This window comes from Pterocles gutturalis, unplaced genomic scaffold, assembly GCF_000699245.1.
Source record: "Pterocles gutturalis isolate BGI_N339 unplaced genomic scaffold, ASM69924v1 scaffold23232, whole genome shotgun sequence".
Classification (NCBI taxonomy): Eukaryota; Metazoa; Chordata; class Aves; order Pterocliformes; family Pteroclidae; genus Pterocles; species Pterocles gutturalis.
Genome location: NW_010108479.1, coordinates 20,548 through 31,695, shown reverse-complemented (window position 1 = coordinate 31,695; position 11,148 = coordinate 20,548). Strand labels below are relative to the sequence as shown.

At 43.3% G+C, this 11,148-nt stretch overlaps 1 protein-coding gene across 1 annotated transcript in view; it reads right to left on the bottom strand.

The window, feature by feature from the left end:
* The window catches only part of LOC104461178 (hepatoma-derived growth factor-related protein 3), a gene marked incomplete at its 5' end in the record, with an annotated part of 14,691 nt that extends 5,060 nt beyond the window's left edge, over window positions 1-9,631 (bottom strand). The window contains 4 exons of the mRNA XM_010072661.1: window positions 2,998-3,144; window positions 4,738-4,896; window positions 6,197-6,335; window positions 9,555-9,631. Of these exons, the coding sequence (XP_010070963.1) occupies window positions 2,998-3,144; window positions 4,738-4,896; window positions 6,197-6,335; window positions 9,555-9,631 (522 nt within the window). The remainder of the gene's footprint in view (window positions 1-2,997; window positions 3,145-4,737; window positions 4,897-6,196; window positions 6,336-9,554) is intronic.
* Between the last annotated feature and the right edge of the window lie 1,517 nt (window positions 9,632-11,148).

Here is an 11,148-nt window from a genome sequence, read left to right as displayed (position 1 = left end):
ACACAACTATGAGCTGTGGCTGAGTCTGAGGAAGCTAATGTCTCTTCTGTTCAGTGTCTGTAGTCCCTGAGAATAGTTGAGAAACTAAGGGATGGAGATAAGAAAAGAAAGCAGTTTTGTCAACCCCAGGGATAAAAAAAAACCCCCACAAGTTGAGCCCTTGAACAGTATGAAATTGGCTGAAAAAATATCATAGCTTTGGAAGTACTTTTATTTGCTCTGGGTTTTGAGTCTTTAGGAAGCCATCACTTCACATTTCCAAGCTTTCCTCTACCACCTGGAGGTTAGAAATTTCATTAAAAGATATAGGTGAAGATGCTCCTGCAATCATTTGGCTTCAGCCGTTAACCCTTCAAGATGATCCCCATAATGTGAGGGTAAGAGTGTGATTAAAAGGCAAAGTCCCCTCTGGTCTGGAGAGGGGGGTTGTGTCTTCAGCCTGCAGTCCAGGCGTTATGAAACAGAATCACTGCCTCATCATTATCAGTATTATTAAGAGAAAAGCTGCTTGTGTCCTTAGGCAACTCTTGCATGGTCAGAGACCAGGGAGGTGAGTAGCACAGGAGCCAAAGGCTCTCCAGGATGCAGCCCCTGGGAGCACTTCCCCAGCCCCCCAGCCTCCGCTGCCGGGCATCTTTTAAGCAGTTGGTCAGGGTGGCAAAACCAGGGGAATGAAACATGCACGTGTTGGTCTTTTTCCACCTTCCTGTCTATACAAGAGAAGTCCAAGTGTGCGAGCGGGAGGAGCTCAGCACCCTCCAGCAGACTCCCAGTATGGATGTCCAGCAGAGCACGGCTGCAGGACAGCCGGCCCGGTACCCCGGGAGGTCAGGCCAGGCTAACACTGTGTGACGGGCTGTTTAACACTAACTGGAAAAAAAAAAATCTTCCCTGAGTGCCCTGTGTGTGATGAAGGCATACCATCTAAAAAGACACCCGGTCTGGCTTTGTGAATGCCAGGAGATGGAGTGTCCCCTCCTGGTCCTACCAGAGAATTGCACCACTGACAAAATCTCCAAAGAAACGCTGGAGAGGATTTACATGCTGAAATGCTGAGTTTGTGGCAGAAATGCCCAAGGTGAAATATCTGGATGAGAATGTGAATTTCGCCAAACTTATCTGTGCTTTTATCTCAAGCTGTCCTTAAAACCATCTCTCTGTCTCTATTACATGCTGCTAAAACTCCACCTTTCCCATCATGTTAAAAGCATCCAAGATGTAGTTAAGGACTAGTCGTGAAGTGTGAGGTCAAGCCCGAGTGCTGGGGTTGCAGACATCAGAGCACAGCTAGCTCCTCACGTGGGTATGACAATGTTAACTGTGAGTATGTCTGTGGAGCTGGTGCTGGCAGGAAAGACACAAACTTCTGATGGTATGTCAGCACAGCGGCTAAAATATCTGCAATCCTGAAAACACTGAAGAACACCGTGATGTTGGAGTCTAGCTCCGAGGGGTTACAAGCATGTCATACACAGAAGGAAGAGCTATATGAATGTCACCAGCCACAAAGCCAACATCCTATGTGAGGGACATTTTAGCCACTTAGTCTGTGATGGACCTAACTCAGTAAGTGTTTGGACCTGACACGGAGAACATCCCTTAGGTTCACAGGCACATCCCCCATCACTGCTACAAACACAGGAAACAAAGCAGGCCCTCCTGCACCTCTTGCCACCTCAGACAGACCTCATGGCCAGTTTTCTCACTCAAGTACCTATCTGAAGACATGAAAGTGTCACAGGGCTCACTAACCACAACGTGGGCAACGCATTGGCTATGCACTTCCCACACATCAGCCCCAGACTGGAATTCTGTGGGTGCGGTGCTGGGAAGGCACAGCCGGGCATCGTGTCTCCTTGCTTCAGTCTCTGGCTCAGGCCAGCGGCTTGTTCAGAGTGAACGGGAGAGGCTCAGGGCACTTTATCTTCCTGACCCTGCAAGCCATGTATCAAAGTCTTTATAAGGCGAGGAGCCACAGAACACATGCACTGCACTGCAGAGAGACACGGGGAAAGGAAGCTCGGGGAGGAGCCTTTAAGCGCCAGACAGCAGCTCCCCAGAGGTGAGAAAGGGCTGAGGCCGAGCGCGCAGCTGGGTGCTAAGGCACCTCGGCAATGTCAGCTGAGAGCCTGTGCTGGCTGGCTTCCTCTCACACCTGGGGATTCATGTCACTCCGCAGCTCCTCTGAGAGCCCAGCCCGGCTGCTGGACACGTGGCAGAGCCCTGGCAGAGGAGCCGCACAGGAACTGGTTCTGAGCCGGAGCTCTAAGTGCCGGAGCAGGGAGGCTTGCGCTGCTCCTAAGGCTCCGAAATAGTAGCGGTTGTTAAAGGTGGCTGATGAGTAACCGATTCCCATGCTAATTCCCCTGCTCAGCAGCCTTCCTCTCTGTTGTTGTGGTCACAATAAAATAATACTGATACGAACACGACTGACACAATCATACAAGGAGATCGTATGAAGCTGCTCTGGAGCAGACTGTACCTCCCCTCCTTGGAAGGTCCTATCCCAAGGCAGAATCTGCCACGAAACCCACGGGATGCCGAGTCCGCAATGTGCACATGAACCCTCCTGAACTCCCTTGCAAGGAAGTCAGTGGGACTGCACAAATTTTAAACAAGTGTGAAAGGATAAGCAGGCTTCCACTGTTCAGTGAGCCAAAATGCGTTATGCAAACAGTCTGATTCCGCTCTCACATCAGTTTTGCATCATTCCAGCTCATGGTTTTCAGCAGTTCCTCTCAGCTGACATCCATGCAAGTGTTGGAACAAAAATAATGCTTATAGTATCTTTTCCCATTCAGTTGTTCCTCTAGAGTAAAATTTGTACCAGTGCAGGGACGAGTCCCATGTTTCTGTTCTAGACATCTGGAGCACTGAAATGCAACGTAAAAAGATCACACATGGTATGCACAGCTCACTGCAATGCCTTTCACCTCTAGCTGCAAAATCCCTGCTAGCAAACTGCATGGGAAGTGAATGACATTAGCAGAAGATTACCCCTTCACTGGTTTTCTGCAAATCTGAAGAAGTGTTTCTTGTGTCATTGCCTGCGTCCCCAGCATCAGAGCTGCTCTTATTTTCTTCCTCTTTGCAGTCCTTATCATCTTCATCTCCAGGAGATTTCCGTGACTGCTTGGAGGATTTCTGAAATGATCAACAACAAAGTTAAAAGTAAAAACTGAGCTTCAGTCATACAAAGACACATTTGAAATGCATGTGGAATGATGTCTGACCATATGGTTCCCTGTTCCAGGTGAATATTGTGCAGGATATGTGGGGTGAAAAGCATTTTTCAGGTGAAGTAGTTGGAGTTACTGCCATCAATAAAGCAAAAGGAGAAATTCTGTGTTCAACACAGACTGGCAGCACAACTGACTCTCAGATAGACACAGTAATAGGAGATGGGTATTACTGTTGGGTCACCTGTAGGTTTTGTTAGGTAATGAAACACATGGTGCCGGCTTGACAAAAGTTTTGATTAAACACAGAGATGTAAAATGAGAATAACATTAGCAGAGCTGCTTTCCATACTTGTTTTAGTACTGTCAGCTTTAATATATTAACATTAAAGCCATGTGGAACCAATACATCTTTTCTGCTCCCTTTATGTTATGCAATTCTACAGTACAAAAGGATAAATTGTGGCATTAAGCCACCATTTTCCTAATCCTCTGTTTGCCCAGAGTCTTCTGGAAAGAAGATGGCAGACCAGACCTGAATTCCTAATGTAAAACACACAAAGGGGGTGAAATTACTTAATACATTTTGTTCAGCAGATGAACCACGAAAATTCCTGCTCTCCCCCAAACTGAGCCTGGATCAGATTGTTTGCTTGTTACATCTCATTTCATTTAGTTTTCACTTTCAGAGAAGAATAACATGAATGTGAATGACTGTGACTCTGCCACAATTCCCATAATTTTTTAAGCAAAGTACAGAACTGGAGGCATGCACAGAGCTGGACGAGGTGACTATAATGTTGCTCCCTTTCACCCAGGTAACAAGTGAGAAGCGTATCTGAACCCCAAGTTGTCACCACGCAGGTGATTACATTCCCCAGCCATTGTGAGGCAGTCTGAGACACATCACTCTTAGCTTCCTCATCTACGCTGTTACTTAGGTATTCTCAGGGCAGGTAGGTACTACAATGCATGTCTTTTATCCACAAACTGAGGGTCCTGCTCTCTGCTTAACGAATCAGTTCTTCCTCCCTCCCATTCTGTATCCTGTACTGGAGTATTTTACGCTCAGCTACAGCAGGCGCAGCTGAGCACATCTGACTCTACCATATCTTTTAGCACAGCATCTGGGGCACTCACACTGGAGACAGGAGAGGGAGGTTTGAATTCTTCCAGACAGGAACTAAACCTGACCTCTTGTCTCCTAGGAGGCACACTCCTAAGGCTTTTTTTTGCTCTTCATGGGGAAATACCTATCTAAGATGATCAAACCTATCAATCCATCTGTGTACGGATTTTCTTTCCAGCCCTTCTGAACTCCTTCCCCTACTTTCAGCTCCTTCTCAAAGTGTGGGTGCTAGAACAGGGCAGAGTATTTCAACTGCTGTCTCACCAAGGCTGTCTACAAAAGCAAGAGCACTTCCCTTTGCCTGTTTGATCACCACTATTATGGTACCGGAATCAAAACGCTAAAGAAGGAAGAACAGATTGCCATGAGATGGACAGTATTCTAATTATAAATGCACATGGGTGACAATGGAAAAACTCAGAAGATAACCTTTGAAGTGTAGGATTTTTTCCGTTTTGAGCCTGCTTTTTCATTCTTTCTTTTTCCTTTTCCATCCTCTTCTACCCGATCACCTTCCTCCTCGCTGCTGGCATCTGCTGTATTTCCTCCTTCTCCTTCAGTTTCTGATGAGCTCTGTTGCTGAATTGCCTTTAAAATAACAATAAAAATAACAATAACAACATAAATGAAAAAAATCGCTACAATCTATTACATATTTTTTGTTCTGTATTGAAGATAGAAATACTGGTAACAGACAGCTTACACTTTAATCACTATAGTCAGGAAGAGCTCAGGTTATGGCAATTATCAAGAAAAAGGGCTGTAAAGGCAATTTTCTCAGTCACCAGTTGAAAACAGTTATCAGATGCAGATTCTGGGATAGCACATTCTGAAAGGTTTACACAGACGCAGAAGATCCAATAACAAAAATGTGTTTGCCAGAGAACAAAGTTGCTCAGTGGAGAGACCTCGGATGTTCTGCTTTGGGCAAAACTATGGAAACTTCTAGACTTTGTCTACAATACGAGAGACGCATTCAGGAGAGAAGATGTCTGTTACAAACCCCCCAAAGGGCCAGATCTCTGTGTCAGGAGAAAGCAAACACTGACCAGAAGGCTGAGATCTCTTTGACAGTCCATCTCCCACAGACTATTCACTCATTTTTTTTTAAATCCCCAAGAGTATGCAAAACATCTGCAGGGCTGAAAATATGAAACAGGAACTGAGAGGGGCAGCAGCTTGTCTGCAGGTGGTCCGTATCTCTGATGTGTAAGGTATTGTGCTAATAATGTAATAGGTGTTTGCCTTCTTTTGGAGGTGATTTCTGCTTTTAAAGGACCACATTTTTTTAATGAGATAAGTTCTTCGGTTTTATACAGCCCACCAGCTCTTCTCCCCCTCTACCTTCACTGACTTTTCACTCCAGACATCCAACAGGAAGAGCTGTTGTACAGCAGCTACTATCTCGTATCAGCAGCCCAAACCTCCACCTTCTCGCCCCTCACAACTTTGGCATTGGTGTCCTACGTGTTAGACATTACCAACGTAAAAATCAAAAGTGCAGTGACCTTAAGGTCTGTGTAAAATACACTGAACCTAATATAAAAATAAACAACAGAAAGAAGAAGTCAGAAAGTATTCATGTTTATTCTGTAGTAAATAAAACCTTCCATTTTTAATTCATCTAAATCTGCTGCAGAATTTTCCACTTCACCACCCCAGAATATCATAGAAAGCAAAGGGCTTTGCAGCATGATTAGAGTTCAATTTGTCACAGAGTGCAAGACCACAGTTGTCTCTACATTACACAGTTACAAAAGCTGTGAAACCTTCTAGCTCCACCAAACCCAGGACCTTCCACATCCCTCATACAATGTTTACAATGACAAGACGTCTTCAAAGAAGAAAACAAGAAAGACAAGGAGGAATAGAAGTGAAAGTAATTTACCTGATATCCAGTAAACTTTACTCCAGGGTTGTTTTCTATTTCCCACAGGCCTTCATTAAATCCTTTTCGCTTGTTCGACTTTCCAAACTTATCTTTATATTCTTTATATGGGAAAAGGTCTTTGGGCCCCAGGAACGCACTGCATTTTAACAAAGGTAACATTTAAAAAGGGCTTAAATTCCTCCTCTTCAAAAAAACCAGACATTAGCAGTGCAAATTTTTTCCCTATTCCTCTGCTCATTCCATAATTTCCTTTCAGGTTTTTTTATTTGCTTGTTTATTTATTTATTTAACTCACTGGCTTTGAGTTACTGCTGTGAGTCTCATTTTATGGACTGGCTCACCATCCCCATGTTAGAAGCTGCAAAATCGTGCTGGGTCTCTCTAGAAACAACTAAAATGAGTCTTATTGATTAACTACTGCTGGGAACTGGCACTTGAACAGTTTATGGAAGGGATTTTATGATGTATTGCCTGCGATAGCAAGGGACCAAACTTCCAATCCAATGTGTTACAAATCCAGAAAGCCCTAAAAATACCGTACGAAAAGTTAAAGCATGCAAGGAGTGCCTAGAACCCATGAGCCAACACTTATCCCCTGTACTACTGGACAGAAAAAGCTGTGGCATTTATTATTATCTATACTGCCAGTAAACCTGGCAGCTTGTTTCTTGGAATAAGCCCCCGCATGCTAGGTTCTGTGCAAACACAATGAAAATGCTCTGTCCCAAAAATCTTATAATTTCATATAAGACAAGAAACAATGGGTGAATATAGGCAGATGAGTAATACAAGGAAACAATGAGACACACAGGGTGCTTGTGGCCAAATTGTTTTTTAGACAGCACAGCAAAGGAGGGATTTTGTGCTCTGCTGCTGCATAAGTCAGCTCTGCAATGGGCCAACTAATTTCAGGCACAGGCACAACAATGCAGGGAAAAATAATTACAAAAAAAAAAAAAAAAAAAAGAGAAGAGTGGTGATTTATCCTGCTTTTTCTACATACTTTACAGTAAAACTCTAACTTCTTATATAAAACTGCAGAAAGCATAATTTCCTTTTCACTGGGTATCTATATCCAGTGCGTTTACTTTGCTCTGTATCACAGTACTGGGATGGCTAATTCTAAGTTAAATTAAAAACAGTGAAGGGAGAAACCCCCCCTCATTCCCACATGGAAGATTCTTGTCACTAGTGACTGGAGCTGAGCAAGTCACAGCGTCCTTCACTATAATCACTGTCCTACTTTCCTGATGATCTTTGCAATTAATGTTAACTCTACAGTCTCCATTACCACGGGATTGCAGAGCTCCACTATTTACAACACATTTATTCTCGTAACATCGCCACACAGTTGGGAAGTAGCCCTTTTTTGCAGATGGGCTTCTGAGGCACAGAAATTTGCCCCAGGTCAAAAATCAAACTGATAGCAGAGCACAGAGGGAAACCCAGCTCTCTCCAGTCTCAGTCCAATACCTTAATCACAGGATCATATTTCTTCCTTGCTGTCAACATTATTTCAGATTAATGCCTGATTTATGCCCTGATTTTTCCCAGCATGCATGGATGTACAAAGTTTCATTCACTTAAATCATCCCACTGGCCAAGAAGTTTGCCAGTACAGAGCCAACTGGTGGCTAAAGGCATCAGATGACAAGTCTCTAAGGAGAGAGCTTCCTTTTAACTGCACAGGAGACAGAATGGGTATCCACACTCAGCTGTCTCATTGAGAAATATCTCAATTACATAATTACAAAACCAAGAATACACTTCTACCTGAAAGCCAAACAGTGATTTCCAAACTAACAGGTGTCTTGTTAATATTAAAGGCTACAACAGAGCAAGGGATTTGAATAAATTATCTTATCTATGCTTTTGCTAATACTAGATGTCTCCTTGTTGCCAAAAATACATACAAGCAGTGCTAATACAAATAACAAAGGAAAACTACATGAAACTTACCATGAGCTACCTTAATCTAGCTTAACAGTAATGTACAGAAATGTTTCTACAGCCTTTTATGTACAGTAAACACTGAAAAATTGTCTACATCTTTGAAATATGTTCATTGCTGCTGGGAGATTATAGCAGTTTCCACTGCTCTGCTATAAAACTAAGGCGCTGCAATCTACACTTCATTTTTAACAGTTATGCTTTTTAAATTATTAAGGTAGTAACTACAAACTGTTTCCTTGTTTCAGATGTTAAGTCAGATCATGGGCTAACAAGATTCAAAGGAAAAGAGTTTGGCAGTTTGGGTTTCATTCATTTCAGAATAAAAGTGGTCAGAGTTTTTTTCTCAAAATGTTTCTCAAGAAAAATGTTTCCATTAAAAAAAACCTTACATTTTGAGTTCTGATTTTAAAGTACAGTAAGTTTATTTCAAATTTATTCTTTTTAGATTATTTTGTGACAGTAGTAGCAGATCACAGTATATCAAAATATCAGGTTGCTTCACTACAGCAATAGGAAGAAATATTTTAACTAATGAGAGGCTATTTTGATCTTTATTAGGCAGAAACTGTCTTTAAAGGTTTTTAAAATAAAATGTGATGTATGAGCTATGGGGCTTATTATGTTCTGGAATAATGCTAAAGTTCAAAAAAACCCAATACATTTTTAATAAAGCTTCAAACTTCTAAAATTGAATTTAAGACATCATCAGAATGTAATTTTTTCATTTTCCCATTTTTTAAGAAATTCTAGAAAACAAGTTCCCTGCAAGTAGGGAAGGAAAAGTTTTAAAATGTAAACATTTCATGCAAAATGGAAACTGTGATTATTTTTTTTTAACTATGTCAGACATAGTTTAAAATAGAGACATGTACATTGTAATATTGAAACTCTGTACATTGTAGCAATTCCTATCAGACCTAACTTACCCTTTCTTTCCCTATGAGCTCAGCTGGCTCAGTTCTTCTATCACTCCTGAGAGCTCCATCCTACAAGATCCCCAGCACAAATCTCACAGGAATGCATTTATTTTAAAGCTATGTGAGGACTGTGTGAGACTCCGGGGTCTGCTTCCTTTCATTTTACAAACTACCAAGCGAGTTCTCACACAGGACACGAACCTAAACATGTCCAAATACAGCAGCCTGATCTCTGCAATCATGTACATGTAAGTACAAAATTATTTATGCTTTGAACATGGTATACCATCCATGCAGCACTGTTCCCACCTTACTTCCAGGTTTCACTTCCATGTGTTAATACAAAGGGGTTGGTCTCGTAGGACCTATTCTCTAGGCCCCCAATGGCTTCAGTCAGGATTTGTTCCAATAAAATTAGTGGTGATGATGTTAGCTGCAGTGGAAGAAGACATTTTCAAAGGAAAAGATCACGTTCATTCACTTACGTTTCATGAGTCCCGAAAAAGAAGATGGGGTATTTATTTGCTGGAGGCTTCACGGCTCCTTCAGGGAGTTCATCAATCTGTGAGACAGAAATGAAAAAAGGATTATTCCTAAATACGGTGTCCCTTGTCCAGGAATCCCCACCAAGCCATGGAAGTGCTAATGCAGGTACCCCGCAGCCCTGGGAGGTCCCACTGTCAGGCAGGCAGGTCACACAAAGTCAGCACACGACAGAAACACTGCAGGGGGAGGACAGAAGAGCAAGGAGCAGACAAAAAGTTTTAATGATTTTAATGGGCATTATACTACACAAAGGCAATAAAATCAAGTCTGCTTAATTCAAGTGTTAACTTCAGATGCCGCCTCATCAAAGGCACCGAAGCCTAGAGAGTAATCCTGTCTGTCCCACCCACCCACCTAAATGGCTTCTGCAACAAATGGGCAACAGACGGGATCTCTGAGACTCTGCAGCTGGAAAACTGGACAATCTCCCACCGGTGGTTCCTGGTGGTGATGGGGGTATGCAGTGTAAAAAAGCTCTCTGTAAAAAGGGCTCTCCTTCCCCTGCAGCATCCTAATAATTGCTTTTGGTCACCACTCCCCTCTGTACTCCATCTCTTCTTTCCCATTTTATTCCTGGCCTCCTATTTCTCAAGATACAGCTGCAGAGCAGCTAAGGGAGGGTGGTGAGGGTGCTCTCCTGAGATACCGCCAGGACTGGGACAAAGCCCTCAGGCTGAGCAGTGCCTAGACCCCATCTTCTGGGTGCGAGCGGTGGTCGCGAGGCCCGTGACTTAGTCTTGTCCATATCTAATTTTTCAGTTCTCTGCAACAGAAATAACAGACTCCAGGTGCCTACCCACATAAACCAGAAACACAGAACAGCTTTAAATAAGATCTAAGTGCCTGCCTTCCCAGAAATGGCACTTCTGAGCATATGTGGGTGTCTAAAATTAAGTGTCCAGAGAATTCTCCAGCCTAGAGGGAGCCTAATGAATCTAGATGTCTACGGGGCAACACCAGCCACCAGGTGAATGGCTTGTTGCCGGGGTCTTAGGCAACTCAGTCTCAACATGGGCGTATTGAGTCCTGCCAAATGTCACTGGAACTGAGAGCAAAGTGCTGACATCCCAATGCCATAGGAAATCAGCTCCTCAGCAGAGCACGGGGATGGAACCTGCATGTTTTCACTCAGGAGGCCAGGCCCACATGTGCTTTCCTTCTCTTTTCCTGCCGATGGACCCCAAACACTGAATTCTTGTTGATTAATAAACACCAGATTGTTTTCAAAGGATGTTCTCTTTCACTGTAAAGCATCTGCTGGCTCCAGAGCTCTCAAAGGAGTACGAGCTTTTATAAGAATTCAAGTCCTGTTGGCCTTTCTCCAAGGACACCCATTGGGGACAGAGAAAACAGAGCCCCACGTGGAGCTGTAACATCGTAAGACTCCTTTTTGCAAAAGGTCTAAGTGGAGCATTCTCTGAAGCTACGCCAAAATCAGGGGATATAAGAGCACTTCCAAACCATTCCCTGTCTTTTTCCTGCAGCACAACTCAGGGGTGTGTGTGGTGGGGCTCCGACACGCCAGGCCATGTG